This window comes from Oenanthe melanoleuca, chromosome 1, assembly GCF_029582105.1.
Source record: "Oenanthe melanoleuca isolate GR-GAL-2019-014 chromosome 1, OMel1.0, whole genome shotgun sequence".
NCBI lineage: Eukaryota > Metazoa > Chordata > Aves > Passeriformes > Muscicapidae > Oenanthe > Oenanthe melanoleuca.
The window spans coordinates 36,386,142-36,403,926 of record NC_079333.1 but is presented as its reverse complement, the minus strand read 5'-3'; the positions used below and the strand labels follow the sequence as shown (position 1 = coordinate 36,403,926).

The 17,785-nt window shown below is 36.2% G+C and overlaps 1 protein-coding gene across 1 annotated transcript in view; it reads right to left on the bottom strand.

Annotated features, from left to right (window-relative positions):
- Nucleotides 1-16,549, bottom strand: part of DEUP1 (deuterosome assembly protein 1) — a 39,605-nt gene extending 23,056 nt beyond the window's left edge. The window contains exons 1-6 of the mRNA XM_056498151.1: nt 16,506-16,549; nt 12,562-12,733; nt 11,112-11,207; nt 5,830-5,964; nt 2,948-3,061; nt 356-568 (exon numbers count right to left, since the gene is read on the bottom strand). Coding sequence (XP_056354126.1) covers nt 356-568; nt 2,948-3,061; nt 5,830-5,964; nt 11,112-11,207; nt 12,562-12,733; nt 16,506-16,549 — 774 coding nt within the window. The remainder of the gene's footprint in view (nt 1-355; nt 569-2,947; nt 3,062-5,829; nt 5,965-11,111; nt 11,208-12,561; nt 12,734-16,505) is intronic.
- Nucleotides 16,550-17,785: the final 1,236 nt, after the last annotated feature.

The following is a 17,785-nucleotide window of genomic DNA, read 5'->3' as shown; positions in this document are numbered from 1 at the left end:
GGCCAGACACTTAAAAATTTTTAACAATTTACTGCATAATCCCCTTTCAAAACCAACAAAGTTAAAGAGATAAAGAGATTTCACAGAAGTCATTTATATACAAGGAACCAAACTAGGGAAAGTTCATGTAGATGCTATGGATATAGGAGAGGTATAGAACTCTAGGTACAGACAAGGGAAAAAATGTACTGCTACTAATCAAACTTATTTCTGTTTTACTAAATCCCCAACCCATACTGTCCTCAAATTATTCTGTGTTCATGCACAGAATACACCTAATGTATGCTTATGTATGAAAATCTCATTTTGATTTTCCAACATCAATTCCACAGTCATCATAAAAAACTATTGCTACCTGACACTGATTTTGGTACATTTTTAGATCCTCATGGAGTTTCATATTTTCCTCTACCAGCTTATTCTTGTTTCTTGCTATTTCATTCACAATTGCCTTTAGCTTTTCAATAATCAAATCATCGTTTTCACTTTTGGGCTGGGTATAGGTAGTTAGCTCTTCTTGGTTTTGTTTCTTATTGCATATTTGGAGTTGATAATTCTGGGTCTGCTTCTGTAAAACAAGAAAATATTTTAAATTAAACTCAATAACTGTATGTAAATTGCTAGCACCAAATCATTACTGCTGAAATCCTAAAGCTATTCCCATCTTCACCTGGATTTGCTTAGAAAAGATGGTACAATTCAAGCAGTTTGACTTACTTGCCCTCAGTAAAAAAAAAGTTTCAAGAACCTTCAAGGGCACAGATTTTTTTCAAGGATTTCTTTTTCTCCTGTGCTGTGTATTTTCCTAGTACTTAATGTTAATGAGCCTCAAATGTGAAAAAGGTGATTATGATGACCTACTCAAAGCAGTTACCTGTGAGAAATAATTTGAGAGCAATGTTCCTCTTTGATTCATTGAACTCAGTAGGAGCTGTGTGTGTGTGCCTCAGGATAGATATTAACCTTTGACTAGAGGGCTACCATTACATAGGTCATGTACAAACAGCTCAGTTACTACAGGAACTGTACTTCTTTGAGATCATTATCCTTAAACTTGGGGAAGAATCATTCGTACACTTGGCAGAGTCCTACACCCCATGCAGCTTCTTGTACCAATTAAAATCCTAAACACAAAACTTCAGAAAATTGGTATTGCCAGTATTTCTGAATCCACAGGCATTGTGAAGAAGCATAATTGCTACGGCAACTGTTTTTGCTGTTTAAAAAACTATTCACATGGATCCCACTACTGGGAGATTAACAAGCAGCGCTAATCTTTTAGAAGACTGAGAATTACTTGAAAAATGACAACAAAATATGACCTGGAAATCGTATATCATGTGCAGAGGCAAAGTTGGGCATGAAAATATAAAGTACAAACAAATAGGATTACAAATACCATATTTCATTTACAAGGACTGCAAAAAGTCATACTTTAGACATTTTTTTATGTTATTGTCCCCATAATTTGTGTTGGCTGAGGACCTAAGTAGAATGGACCACTGGCTGCATATCAAATAAAAAGCAAAAAGAACCCTGCTGGTTAAGTTTCATTTCTATAGGTAAAAAATTAAGGTCCCTTTGACATCCAAGTTATGGACTCTGATATACCAAAGTGTCAAGGCATCCTGTGAAAAGTATAGTGCAAGACTTCAACTGTAAATCAAAGATCTCACAAAAGATGAATTTGAGGCAAAGATGCAGGAACAATTAACACTTTTGAAACAGCTAACGGTTACAGTTCATCAGATTTGTATATCAAAAAATAGTTGGTGTTATGTTAAAGTTGTGAAGGAAATTCTCTTTGAAGCAAGTTCACTGATGGCAATGAAAGCTTCAACAGAAAAACGTGAATGATCACCCTGAGTACTCTACTTTGACTCGTCTAACTGTACAATCAACATGTCACCAGTCAGTAGTTTTGTTTAGTCACAGATTTGCTTTTTTAACACATTTGTATGGAAGTTCAATTGCTGGAATATCATGCTCTCAGCAGCTAAACCCAAAACATAACTGTCATCCTTGGAAACTCTGGATATGTGTAAAGTGTCTCATAGGAATTGTTAAGAAAGCGTTCCACTAGCTTAAGATCCAATGAGCTTAGAAACAGTGGAAAAGGGAATTACAAGTGAGCAACATAATTGGCCTCTCCTTACTTAATTTTCAAGCTGTCTTGTGGCCCAGTTAATTTGTAAGTTATTTTCTGGGTTTTTTTTTAGGAGAAGGATACATTATCATGACATCATTAAATAACATTCTTTTTCTGGATTAGAAGGAATTAAAAAAATATTTTTAAAAAGCAATAATCAAATTGGCAAGTCAAAAATTATTAAGTCAACCAAGGAACTGCATGGTAACTAGAAGGCAGAAAAATATGAAAAAAAAAAAGGGATAAGTGATCCAACAAACAACTCCAAGAGTGATTCTGGAGTAGCATATGAAAATTAATTTTTCTGCATAAATGATGCTGGTGTGTATTTATGATCTTCAAAAAAAAGAAGGCTATCAGATTTGAAGGAACTTTATACTTGTGTCAACACCTTAAAGGCATGCACTATTTACTTGGTAAGATACTTTTTAACAACTTGTCACAATTAATTGCATATTAGTAAATAGCATGGAAAAGTATACCCATAATATGCTTAAAAAGCAAAAAGGACCATTCACTGGTTTTTGTAATAGTTTGGGTTTTTTAAAAGAAATGTTACCATTTTCATCATGATCCTTATTAATTTTCTCATTTCCATCTGAAAAATTAAATAATAAAATAAGTGCATGTTTCATTAGATCTTCCAGTAAGGTTCTGCCTTACCATATATTCACTACCAATATAGACATGCATTTTAAGATTCGCCGTAAGCTTAGTTTTTGAAAATTAAGTTAAAGTAAGCTCTAAAGTGAGCAAAGAGTTAATTTTCTTCCTAGAGTAAGAAGGTAGAAATTTTACCTGAAATAAATTACATTTCTCGGGCAATAACTTTGCTTGCATATCTACGTAAACAGGGTTATTTACACAGGTTGTCCCATTCTTCTCCCATTCATGTGATTTTGGTTTAAATTCCTGAAAGACAGAAAAACAAGGCTAGTAAACATAGAGAAAATATCTGTTTTCCTCAATCTAAAGAATTTTGTAATTTGTATCATTCTAAGAAATATTCAGTTTTTTAATTAATACATAATCATTCCATAATTTTGGAAAGAAGTTTAAAAAAAGCACAATTCTATAAACCAGCCATCCAATCACCAGAGAAAGACCAGTCTTAAGGGCTATTTATCTTATGAGTGTAAACATAAAAAATGAAGAAAAACTGTAAAATAAGATGTTAGAGTTATCACTATGATCCACACATGTTACTGGATAGTAGTTCCTGTGACTTTAAAGCTACATCAGTGTTAAGCAAAGTAATCAGCACGGAATCAAACCCTTAATACTCAGACACAAAGTGCTCACTTTTTGCCTTTGTTTTTAACGGGACAGCATCTACACTGAATAAATTTTACTTCTTGCTCTCTTTAAAATTGCTGCTTCAGCTTCCGAGTTCACCTACTTAAACAAAAACTGTTTAAAAATTTCTATTATGCTAGATTTATATAATATTGTTTTTGTATTTGCACTTACATTCACATTTATACTGTATGTGAATTTGCTTTAAACTCATGGCAAACTTTATATGTTCATAAATACATTTTAAAGGCAGTATCCTAAAAAATAAGCAGAATTGCAGCTACTAGAGCTATTGCTCTTTTCGTTTGAATATTTAGCAAAATAACAGTACACTGATTTATATATTGAAAACTAATGGAAATGTTGCTCCAAAAAGACAGACAATATTTTATAATTAAGCTAAACTGGCATATTCCCCAAATTTAAAACAATATGGGGTTTTTTTTGCTACTGCAAAAAACCTGACTATTTCTCAACATAGATTAATATAAATCTTCTTTCACAGCTTTCCTAATACCTGCTTTGGCATCTAAAACAATAAACATTTCCCTGTTTTATAAAATGTGATACAAATGGAGTTTCAGACTATTTAATGAGGACTGCAGGTTCAAGGCCTTACTAAAGCACCGCTGAGCTTAGTAGATTTGCACCACAGTAATTATTTCCTGAATACTAGAATTTGCTGAATATATTCCAAGCACTCATTTTTCATACTGCATAATTAATCAAATTATAGCATTGTCTTACATTATTTTCACATTTTAATCTTGAGTAAGGTTATTCTCAAATTAGCTGACAGCAGTGATATATCACTGAGAGATGTACAACCCATTTATTATTCTTGTAGTAGCTGTTGGCAGCTAAGCTGCAGTCCAAAGCATTGTAGTTTTTGTGATGGTGAGAACTTCCATGTGGAAGAGAGCCAACATCATGTAAAGCTGGGATGTGTTTATGTAGATACAGGAACCCAGAGGCTGCAAAAGTTAGCCCTAGATTTCATAGAATAACATAAAATGCAAGTCCAAAATACAGATCCTAAGACCCAGATTAATTTGAGTTAGAAGTAGGAAATTACTTAAAGTCTACTAGAGCTGAATTTCTTGATTGCAAATCCTCAAAGTGTCCAAATCATCTACATTATAAATATGTTAGTCTTCTCAATGCTTAGCAATCGGGCAAGCAGCTCTCTTTCCAACTGGTACCACTGCCCTTGCTTTGCCTACAGCATCCAGCCCAGTAAGCATGTGGAGCACACAATACTCCATTATGCTCTTCACAAAGGATGGACAGAGAAAATATGAATTTTGTGATCATTCTATGCTTCACCAGATTACTGGTTAGACTGTTCTTCCCATAAGTGGAGGACTCGGTGTAAAAATCTTTCAAGACAAAACCTGAAATATAATCTTCCCATGTTAGTTTTTTACCTAATAGACAAATGTTATTTTTCTATAAGCTCTGGAATTCTTCCTCTTGAAGTTGTTTCATTTACCTCAGGTTATCAGGAAATTTAATGGATAGGTAAAAAAGAAGCAGCAAAAATTAGCACACCTAGAGATTCTATTGTTCAGTTATAAGAAATAATACTGGATATCAGTTTTTGCCTCAGAGAAGGCAGCCAGAGGAGTATTTGGAGAGAAGACACCACTTGCGGGCACACTCTCTGCAAGTTCTCTATCTTGCCTAATTTTCCTGTTGGTCCAATGAATACCTCATTATTCTGCAGGTCATAAAGTAACCTCTGAGAAGTCAGCACTGGGAATTATGAACAAAAATCAGTGGCTTTCTGTATGCAGGAATAAGATCACTAAAATCCAACCTGTGTCCAAAGGCATAGCGAATATAACTAAATCCTGTCCTCAGCATCTATTATCTAGTCCCCAGTCAGTATGCTGGATTCTGGAGGAGGTACTTTTAAGTGCCTAATCCTTCCTCATACATTGCCTAGAGAAATCAGGCACTGAGGTCAAGGTTGTGGATCGCCCCAGGCAAATAGGTGCTGACAAGATGCATGTGCAACAAGCAGTTTTCCAATCCTTTTTTCTATGTAGCCCAATGTGGTCAAGGTTGTCCTAAGGTCTATAAAACTTGAATTAATGATAGGCATAATGTGACAGTATCCTGCATATGTACAAACTCTCATGCCTCAAGAGACTGTGTTATCCAATACACATCAGGAAATCAGGAAATCAGGAAAATTTATTGATAGTTGCACTTAAAAAAAAAAAACAACTGGTATTAAATAATATTAAAACTAATTACCATTCTTGCCAGAACAGGGAAATTTTTGTAGACTTAAGAGTGAAATAAAGTTTAAGATTTTAAACCAAAGATTAGATCTAGTAGCATATTAAAATTAAAATATAATGACAAACTATTCTTACCTCCATTTTCACGTACAAATTCCTAGGGTTAGATGATGTCTCCGGGTTTTCCTCACATTTTTCTCTATTTTCAAACTTTTTTTGTTTCAATTGATGTGACTGTAGCTTTTCGTAACTATGTGTCAACTTTGAGAACTAAAAGCAAGAGTAGAGTTGAACATGCAGAATCTATCAAGGATGACCACATGGCCAAAGATTTTTTTAAACTAGAATCATCAACTGCAGCTTTAGCATTCTAAATGTCGAATCAATGTAACACAAAATAAATTAGTAAAGTTAAAGTCAATTTAGAGAGTTATCACAGATGAACAAGACTAAGCTCTCATATAAATGTTAACTAACTGTTCAAATGAGTTCATTTGACAGCTACTTAATTCCACTGCAGCTCTCCATGGCACTATTACTCACAGAGTCATTTCCTCTACAGGGTTCATATGGAATGTTCTATACTTGTTTACTGCCATCTTGTGTTGACATTTTTAAAGGGTGCCTCACTAGTCAAAAGGAAAGATTATAATTAACGTACTCTAAACTTGCGCCTGCCTTTCTTATGATGAAAATTGTAGAAATGCTATGTGTGTGGTGATTCTGATATCACTGTGTGGGTCTCAGAATTAAACAGACAACAGACACTGGCTGCTGATGTCACCATGAAAGCGTGGCTTAGGAGTCAGAGGCACAGAAGAAAAGGTACCAGGAGAAGGACCAGCCTCTCCAGGAAAACAGCCAGTTTTCACATCAGTTCACTACACTGCACAAAACAAAGGGTCTGTCTAGTGCCTGTTAACAGACTTGATACAGAAAAGTGATATTCTTTGGTAGGAATATGTATATTTGGTTTTGAAAAAAAAAAAAAAAAAAGCAAACCCAAGGATATTGATAAAGGAAACACTAAAAATATGGTCTTGAGTAAAGCTGAGTGAAAGAACTTTGGGAAGAATATTGTGCAGAAAAGAAGCTTGCAATAAATACTGATGATGTCTCTTGTGTGTGTGTTTAGTTCCTTTACATTTAAGTATGTATGACTTTAAAAAAATCTGACTCTCACATAAAGTTCTTCGTACACCCAGACAAAATGCGTAAAATTTCATATTTTTGTTAACAGCTCAAAGTGAAGTACTGACTGGAAATTGAATGGAATCCTGTTGAGTCAACACTGAATGAGAAATTAAGGTCTGTTCAGATCACAAACATGGCCAGAGAAATCCAGAAAAGATACAGAACAGAAATTAATTTAAAAATAATCTGGAAACGGAAACTGCCTGGACACATTTGAGATGAACTTGAGAATCTTCATATGGGACAGCAAAAATTAATTGACAAGAAGATTGTCCTGGACTAGAAAGTTTCGTGATATGAAAAGGCCCAGGCATAGATTTCACCAGCTTGGAATGTCTGAATAACAATGGGCACATAGAGCTGAGTTATCACCTTCAAAACCAAATCAGAAGTCTTGCAGGGAAGCTGCCTATGTTTGAAATTGACTTTGCCAGAGAACAGAGTTGAGATAAAATATTTAAAATGAGTAAGAGTATCTGGGCTGAAACAACATGGAACTCATTGACCTTGGAAGAAAGATATCCTTTTTCAAATAACAGTTTGTCTCTGGAATATATTATGGCATATGTGAACTGCCTGGGAAGACTAAATTCAGATAAGACAGGTATTGGAATGTTTATTCTAAAAAGGCTAGGAAATACAGATCCAACAATTCAGTAAATCAGTCTGAAATGGAACAGAGTGGCCAAAATGAGAAAATTTAATTTGGGTCTTAGATATTTAATGACAGTAGGATATTAAAGGCAAATTATAGTCTGGATGTTATGATGACTGGAAACTAGACTAATAGCCAAAAATCCTTCCATTTAAGGCCAGATATTTGCTTTAAAAGGTCCAAGTTGTTCTATTTGCATGTCGTACATGTTAAAAAAAAATGAGACATTTTAGTGAGTTCTGGGGTAGAATCCACCTTAGTTTAAATTTCTGAAAGTTATACATACAAGCCTGAGATACTCTGCATTAGAAAAAGCTGCCTATAAATGCTTAGTCATTTCAGCTATCTTATATTCTTGTCATACACTGACATGAATTGTATTCTGGGGGTGTCCATTTCTTTCCAGTGATTCTTAAGGGAGCCTGGGATAGCTCAGACACAGCTTTTACATATCTAGGTGAGGAAATTAGTTGCAAACCTCTTAGAGCAAGAATGGATCCTTGTTCTTTGCTAAGAGATTTCCACCACTTTCAAAGTGAGAATAGCTACTAGACATTAATTAAAAAATAAAAAAAAAAAAAAAAAGAAAAAGAAAAAAAAGAGAAAAAAAAAAGAAATAAAAAAGGAAGATCAAAGTAATGCAGATGAACCTCAAAAGTTTTTGCTGGTTAGTTATGACAAAATGGTGCACATTTGAATGAATGCAGAAGTGTGGCCTAGGAGTTTCAGGTTACATACCAGGAATTATTTCCCTAATACAAGAAAAATATAGCTTTTTCTGCATTCAACAGGCACACAATAAATTCAGAGGGAATAGTGCTCATTAAACAACTGGTTTTAGCAGTACCCAGGGTAAAAAGAACACAGGACCACAGAAAAGAATAGCCTAGCATTTTGATAGCTACAAAGAGTGATCCTTACTATTGCTATCAAGATTAGGAAGGAATAAATCTTGGGAAGGATTTTAAGAATAAGTCTGTAGAGAAAGATATAGTGCTATTGGTCAATAGTAACACACAATTTGTGCAAAACTAAATTGTAGCTTGTCAGATCCTACACTTTAGAAGGTGGTATAACTTCCAAGAGAGAATAAGAACCAAAAGAAGGTAATCAAAGAAGGTAAGGCTAAAATTAATATTGTCACAGAAGGTCTATACTTTAGATACGGGTTTATGTAGCTGAGAACTGGGGACCTTAAAGGCATTCCATTGCAGACCCTGCAGCACTGTAATTCAGGAAAGGAAATAAGGAGATGTGGCAAAAGCTAGAAGAGCAGACTGGGACAGTCCTACTGTCTAGCATAGGTGCTAGGAATTGTTCTGACAGGCAGACTTCTTTTTATCATATAGAGAATCAAGGCAGGCCACTTAACATGGACATTTAACAGTTTTCTTTTTCAGTCAAGATGAAATGGATATTTCATGAAGAAGTATGGTTTGGTCAAAGGAGAGGAATGAGGACTGAAAAATAAAATGCAAACAGCATCAGTGCTGGAACCTTTAGAAAAATAAACAGGATGACTGAGAGAGAATGAAATGTTTAAGAGATATGGATTGGGAAAGTGATATATATTCTTAGGAGATAGAAATCCAAAGTTCTTGCATAAAGATAGAAGAAAAAGTAACCCAGAAACTCAAAGAAAGGTTAAGTGGCCTGAGTGGTAACTAAAAAGCAGAATTTGGGCAAGAAATATAACCAGGTTTAAAGAGAAAAACTGGTAGGTTAGAAAATGTCAGGTTCTTTAAAAAAATAAAAAACAGGTTGTATTTGCCCATGGGAAGGACTTGCAGGGTAATTAAAAACTCCAAAATAAAAGTCTTTATGAAAAATGGCCTGGACTTTCAGAAGGTTCCATTTCAGTGAAGATATTAGCAACAACCTGTAACATAAGTCCAAGCATTTTTAGCATGGGGAAAAAATTTAAGAAGTGAAAAATATTGCAACAAATGCTACCGTATTTTTGAGGACAGCTCTGCATTGCTAAAGATATCTTACTACTTATGCATAAAATGTCACACTCTTTTTTATTGTGTGACATTTATCTTCTCAATAATCATGCTAAGATGATGCTTTTCTGTAATTTGTGTAAATTATAAACCAGCTTTTATTTCTAGCTACTTTCCCAAATGATTAAAAGTGTTAATTACAAAACAGCCTTTGTTTTGTACAAAGCCTTCCCTGACTATTTACAGAACTATTTTCCAAATCCGTTTTCATATGTTAAAAAAAAATAAATTAAAGACAATATAACATTAAAAATAAGTAATACATTTATTCATTTGATGGACTCAAGTGTACCATCACTTCTAAATGAGAATAATGATATCAAATTTATGCAATCTGACATCACTATGTAATAAGTGTGGTGACTGGAAATTCTGAATTATAACTCTTCATCTCTGGTAGGAGAATCCACTAAAGGAAACAGAAAAGTAGCAGGAAAAACAATGCAGAGTTGTGTACCTTAGTTGGTAAAATCTAAGAAACAGAATCAACTCAAGTTTGCTAAGAATTCAGATTTATGATTGAAGTAGAAAATAGTGAAGAAACAAAAACACAGGTGCAGAGCAAACACAACCAAATCATAAAATCATAGAATGGTTTGGGTTGAAAGGGACCTTTAAAAGATCATTTAGTACAACTCCCCTGTCATAAACAGGGACACCTTCCATTAGATCAGCTTGCTCTAAGCCCCATCCACTTTGGCCTGGAAGACATTCAGGAATGGGACATACACAACTTCTCTGGGCAACCTGTTCCAATGTCTCATCAACCTCACTGAAATAAATAATAAATTGTTCCTCAGTCTAAATCTGCACTTGTTCAGCTTAAAACCCTTGTCCTTTCTCTCAGCCTGTCTTCAGCAGAGAGATGGTCCAGACCCCTCTGATCTTCTTCATGGCCTCCTCTTGACTTGCTCCAACAGGTCCAAGTGTTTCTCATTCTGGGGACTCCAGAGCTGGACACAGCACTGCAGGTGGGGCCTCACCAGTGCAGAAAAGAGGGGGAGAACAACCTCCCTCAACCTGTTGACCACATTTCTTCTTATGCAGCCCAGGATACACCTGGCTTTCTGGGCTGCAAGAACACAAAGTCAGAACAAACTCCCAGCATCAAAATGTGGGTTAATCCAGTTTTGATACACTGGAAATCTACACCTTATGGAAAGCTATGGGGCCACTTTAACAGTTGAGTAAATCAGAGAAACTAAAACCAGAAAAAAGTATAGCAAAGACATTACAAGCACAGTATAAATCTTAAAATCCCTAACGTGCATCAGACTCATATTAGCATGAATCCAATTACCTATTTTATTTGTTCACTGAGGCTTTAGTTTATTAGTTTGAAGCTAGGAAATCAAGTATCTGTCTTCATAACAGATGTCACATCCACATCAAAATCCATCCAAAGAGTTTCAACATGACAGTACCTAAATTATAATGGAGCCTGGTAGAAAGCTGTAGTCATCATTTGTATGACACAATTCATCTTTCCCAAATCCATAATGGCATATGTATAAGTTTTTTATACTGCAATCACAAAATAATGAAACTGACATTTTTCTTACTTGAGATTTCAGTGCTTGAAGCTGAGTTTCATAACTCTGAGCCATTTCATTTTTAGTTTTCTGTAAATTTTCCAATTCTTGTTGAAGTAGTCCCACCTACAGTTAAAATAAGCATTCACATGTACCTTTTCTGACATTTTCCAAAATACGCAATTTTTTGAAAAGTAATTTAAAACTTTGAAAAAAGACCACTGACTTAAGGAGAGAGATTAAAATTAAGTATTAATTCAGTAACTTGATAACAAAACTGCATACCACAGACCCAGATTGTGTAAACATCAAATTAGGGATTTTATACTAAAAAAATCTCACTGCACCCTGATGTTATGATTTAATCACAATATTGTACAAGTCTGTCATTGAAGACCATTTCTAAAAGCTTTTTTAACCCAACTACACTGTTCCCCACGGTGAAAATTTTCCTTGCACGGGTTATAAAATGATACAAATTACCTTCCAGTATTTATGTACAAAATACCAGAAGACACTGTAGACTCATTTCAGCTCCCTAAGTGCAGTGCTATTTGTGATATTATGAATTATTACTGAGTTTCACAGGGACCTAAGAAATATGACAGACAGCATATATGGCACCTGTGCTTTTCTGAAGGGGAAGCTGGAAGCTTGGTAGAATATGCTGAAGTATTTCAGATAATATGTCTGTACAGCAAATAGGCTAATGCTTTGAGGATGGGTTACTTGAATTCTTCTCTTGGTTCCTCTGACTGCAGGGACTAAGGGCAAGTTCTTAATTGCTCATTAGGGAGAGTCACTCTATTTTCAAAACTCCCACAGGCAATTTAGCCACCTAGCTCACACAAGGATGCCCTCGTGTAAACTCCTAAATTCAGCTGGCTTGAACCAGAACTGAATGCCATGCAAAGATTTCTTGATGCTTCTGAATAATTATTCAACAGAAAACACTGTGAAGTACAGACAACACCAGGTACACTGGGGCTTTAAGTTTCAAAAGAAAGTCTAAGTAGTAATGAATTTCAAGTCTTGACATAGCGAATAAAATTATCATAAAAAGATAGTATATAATGTAAAATGTTAAAAAATCAGGTATAAATGGGAGCAACAAAGCCATAATTTTGGGAACCTTTTTGAACTGCATTCTTTCATTTAAAATTTCTGATTAAATGAGAAGTGCTGGCATTTAGAAAAAAAACATCAAATTATCTTTTTACAGCTAACCCAAGAATATATTATGTAGACTTTAGGGAAATAGAAGAAATATGAGATTTTCAATGACATTTTTACAATCACTTTTCAGAACAGAAGCACACTTTAGAACAAAAAACACTAAGGATAATTAGTGACCTTTAAGGGGTGTTTGGTATTTTTACATGATAGAACAAATGGTTTCCTTACAGAGAATTTAAAGCATACTAACAAGAAACTACCAGAATAAATACTTTTTTTAATACAATGTGATATTCTTAAATACCTCTTGACCTTTTTGATCCAGTTTGCTTTGGGCACTTGCTAATTCTTGATCCTGGACATCCATCTTTGCTTCCAAAGCTCTCATCTTTCTTTCCCATTCTACTTGCTTTCTGTTTACCATGATGTCAATTTGATGCACTAATTCCTGAAGTTCAACTTCACATGGAGAAGCTCTAAAAACATAAAGAGATTTATTTTTTCAAATAAAGAATATGGGAGAAAACAAATTTTTATTTACACTGCTACAATTCTATTTTAATTGTGATCAAACTAACCATCTTCCAACAAGAGAAAGAAAGAAAGAAATGGGAAAGTTAAATGATGTCCTTATATGTAGGTGGAACCTCACTTCATCAATCTTGAGTCTGCCTGCATGCTCAACTTTTGACTGCACTAAACTGAAAAACAGCTCCTTAGTATCACAAATCTTTTATTTCGTGCTTAAATTGTGCACATCCCTGGTTTAGATAATTATTACAGAAAATTGGAGCAAATCTGCTAGATTTTTAATATAGTAATTAAAACTTAACATGGTTTTCTAAAGTTAAAATCTTTAAAACTTCTTTTACATCCACAAATCCCTAAAACTGTAATGGTGTCAATGTTAAGCTTGGAGGGGCTTTTTAAATGCACACACAAATCTTAATGACTTTTTAATGTTAAAACTGTTGGCAATGCCATTTTGAAATTTAATATGAATTCTAAGATGACAATAACCAAAGTGCATGCAAGTGATGCATATCTCTCAAAAGAAAAACACCCACCTCCCAAGTGCCTGGAACCCATCTCAAAAGTAGTACTAATGGTGGGTAAACTTTGCCTCTGGGAGGAATATAAAACGGGATTTTGAAAACAGAAGATAAAGCAATACTGCTTAATCAGGTCTACCTGCTACATCAAGACTACCTTTTCCTTGATACTGCTGTAAATACCTGTGCACTTCCAGCCTCCTCTAAGGTCATGTGGGAACACTTTGGTGAACCACCAGCAATGACTCAGCTATGTGATTTCAGCCTTCAGAAACAGGTACTTGCTTTATTGTGTGTCACACGGATAATCTAAATATCGTTATGCCAGTAAGAACACAACTTCTAGCCTGGATCATCAGATTACCCTTTCAGATCCACCATGGCTGACATCCTTCACTCTTAAATTTCACCTGCCTCTTTCAGCTCTTCCTGCACACAGCAAATGCTGCATTTGTTGATAAAAGATTTTCTCTTAACAGTTCTTGCATGCTTCTTGAACCTACAGCCATCATTATATAAAAGGGAGCTGTTGAAAGAAAAATCCTTTCTGAAAGAGCTAAGAGCTCAGTCCATCTTCACTTTCTCTAATTCCATACCTGGATCCTCTAAGCACACTTGCAGTTGCAAAAGGAAATATGTATGTGAATTTGTACATTACTGCTGCTGTTCTTCTACCAAAACTACTCTGTACCAAGGCTCTGGTATTGAACACAGATCAGCAGTAAACCCCACCCACAAGCAGAGAAGTGCCACTTACTGCAGTAACTATTGTTTTAGTTCACTAGTGTTTTAAAAAGTGCTAATTAGCCCCCTCAGAATATGGCACCACAATCACGAGAATTTATTTTGATCACTAGATGTGGAATGCACTGGTTCCTTTTGTTCACTAAGACATCTTGTAAACAGACACACAAAGAACAAATTTTCTCATAAGTGAAGAAGTATGCAAGGGTTTTTTTACCCATGCAGATTCAGCATTCCCAGTTTGCTGAATGCATGCATCGAATGGATCTGTCATACAGGGAAGCTATGACTTGTATTTCAGCAAGTGGCAGCTATGTCTTTTTGGGTTCATTTACTTTGAAACAGCTCAAAACATTTAAAGTTATCTCACTTTAAAAGTGGTATAGGCAAGCTCGTAGTCTTCTTTTTTTCTCTGTCCATATAAATGAAAATAGAGATGAGTCATATTCTACTGTCATTAATAACTATTTAACTTCATTTAAAACAAAATGTTTCCAAATTTAGACAAAAATCCAGATAAAAAGTTTTACCACCTCCAGGCCTTTTTCTTTATCACAAACAATTTTTGCTCTACTTAGACTTTTCTAGCTCTATTTATCCATCTTTTGCTTTGGACTTCTGTACAGGCCTCCATTTTTCTGATTATTTCCTAACAGACACAGAAACAATGGTATTGTCCACCCACTATAGAACAGTTATCATTTAAAAACAGATGATTTAAGAAATGTTTGGTTCATACTGTCTGTCTTGACTTTATACTTTCATTCCTTATTATTTACATTTGCTCACAAATAGAAAAATAGCTATGGCCATATTTATGCAAACACAAGCAGAACTTATTCAATCTTACGTAGTATATTCATTAGGTTTGGATATTTACCACGGCTTCTACAGTCAATATTCATTTTATTATTGCAAACCTTGCTCTAAAAATAGGAAATATACAAATCAGTTGTGATAGAATCTTCTATCCCAAAGCTCCATTATAAGAACTAAAACTAACTTATTTAATAACTTTCAGCCATATTGAACCATACACATCTATGGACAGACAATTTGTGATTTATGAGTCCTTGCAGCTGGAATGTAATTGCCATGATTTTCACCGCCATTACTCAGCTATTTTCCCAAATTTTAAAGGCCCTGCATTATCCCTGGAATACTGTCTGCATAGACTGAAATTGTCTCCCTTCAGTGAAGATATATCCTAAACTACTCTTCCAGATTCTTTGTATAGTTAATGGATATAACTAGCTAGCAAGAATTATGGTTTATGATTCATCTGCAATAGCCTGAAATTGCATATATTGATTAAAGACAAGGCAGAATCTTGAATTTTTGAAATAGGCTTCTGACTTGTAGCCAAAGAATAGTAAAACCTTTAGGGTTTTCTAATTCAAGTTTTTATATGTCTACTTTTACAAATCATATAACTATGATATGAAAAAAGAATTCCCTCAAAGGAAAAAAAGGAGGTGGCACACTGATGAGAATATTTTACTGCAGCAATTTATCATGGAAGTGCATGCATTATTCTTCAGTATGACACATCATACTTTTAAATCCAATTAAAAACTTTCTTGGGCCAGAATAAGGTATAATAGATCATGCCTCTTTTATTTTAAGAAATACTTTTATGCTTAATGTGCATTGTATCATGTTGTGTTATTTCTTGGTAATAATGACAGAATAAACTGGTTTACTTGAAAAGTAGTCAGTAAGTTTACATACAAAATTATGATGGATAAATATTCTGTTTAAGTCATTAAGTGCAGAAGTACTTCTTAAATTTGCTGTTCCTTGAAGCGCTGAATGGGATGAGATCCTACACCAAATCTTACTCAAGTTCTCACTTGTTTAGAAAGGCTTTGTGCTAACACATTTTTTATATTAACTAAATACTAACATTTTTTTGGATTAAGATTAAAAGAACTAAACTTACACTACATAAAAATAAAAAATGATTATGTGTTCTTATGAAAATTGCACTTAATACTTGGGGAGAACAGCTGTAGTTATTATCTGTGCAAAATAAGGCTTGGGCTTTAGCAATGAATCTTGTTTTCAAGATTCTTAACGTTTTAAGAGCTGTGATATGTAAGTTTATACTGCTGTAGCCTAGCAACTTCAAGTACTTTTTAAAAAAAGTTTGAAATAACGTTTTTTAACATCTTAATAAAACCCCACATAGCTTTCATTTCTCCCCCACCCCCTTGATTCAGGTATGAATATTTAAACATTTAAATATCTAACAGAAACAGCAAGTAGTGTATTAGCCAAAGCAATCTTTTGTCTTAGCAGCAGCTTCTCCAGTTTGCATGGAAAGCAGAAGAAATAGAGAATCATGTTTCCTTCCAAAATCATTAATATTTTGTGTTTCATATTTTTAATAAACCTACATAATTCAATTCCATCATATATTCAACTCCCAAGACAGTCAGTCATTACATACTTAGTCACATCTTGTTCCTGTAACACTTCTAAGTCTTCCTCCATAACACTGATGGTCGTTTTAACCTGTTAAAACACCAAAAATCAAGTATTTCAGATTCTGAAATGCAGTCATTTACCTAGCCAAGTAGTGCAAACTGGATAGTTCTATGTTTTCCTTTCATACTACGCAATTTTCTCACTGCAAACAACAAGGACAGGGGAGTGCAGCTCTAATTACAGGCTGGAATGGGCAAGACAAAACCTTCGGGAGTAAGATCAGCTCGGACAGCAATTCTTGCACTTGGTGCAGCACTGAGACACAGAGGTAGCGCTGAGCTTGAACCCAGCCCTGGGTCTCCATACAGAAAATTTTGATCACTCCCTGTTGTGTGATGTCAGCGATTTGAACACTCTGAAGCACATGGATCTAAATTTGCCATCTGTGTTCATCAAACATTTGTACCTTTGCACACCGTGACTAACCTCCGCCCAGGTTAAAGCCGCTCTCGAACACAATTTCGGATTCCCATGGACTAGTCACTCCCTTGCCTAGCAGATGCAGTTTGGGACACGCAGCCCTCAAATACCTCGGCAGGAAGATCAGAACAATGCCAGCAGGACACAAGGATGTGAGGGGCATGCCTGCCTGCATGCAGGAACATTATGGGTGACGGGGAAGCACGAAACAGCCCAAATTCCTGCTGGGGAAGGGCAGTGGGGCTCTCAAGCGCACGGGTACCAATGCCCACAAGCGTGTGGGCAACGAGCCGTGGCACCGCAGGGGAACAACTCAAGGCACCGCAGGGGAACAACACATGGCACCGCAGCCTTGGCGCCATAGGGGACCCTCACCGGAGGTGACACTGCCAGAGGGGCACTGGCTGAAAAAGGACCAGGCACCAGAGGCGATGCTGCCACAAGAGACCGACACCTCAGGTGACACCGTCACAGAGACAGCCCTGGCTGTGCCGGGCACCTGAGGAGACCGAGGCACAGGCAGCGCCCCCGGGTTTCCGCGGCCGCCCCTTCCCTCCCGTTACCTGCCGCGCTGCCCGCTCCGCTGCTGCCGCCCCCGCCGCCGCTGTGGCCGCGGTACGAGCCCCGCAGCCCGGCTACTCCCAGCGCCCGTCCCGCCGCGGCTCCCGCCCGTCGCCGCGGAAACGCCGAGGGCGGCGGGCGAGGCGGGAAGGCGGCCGGGGCAGGGCCGGGGAGGGCCCGGGACAGGGCCTCGACATGGATGGGACAGGGCTGGGACAGGGCCGGGGCAGGCCCGGGACACGGCCGGACACCGGCCGCCGC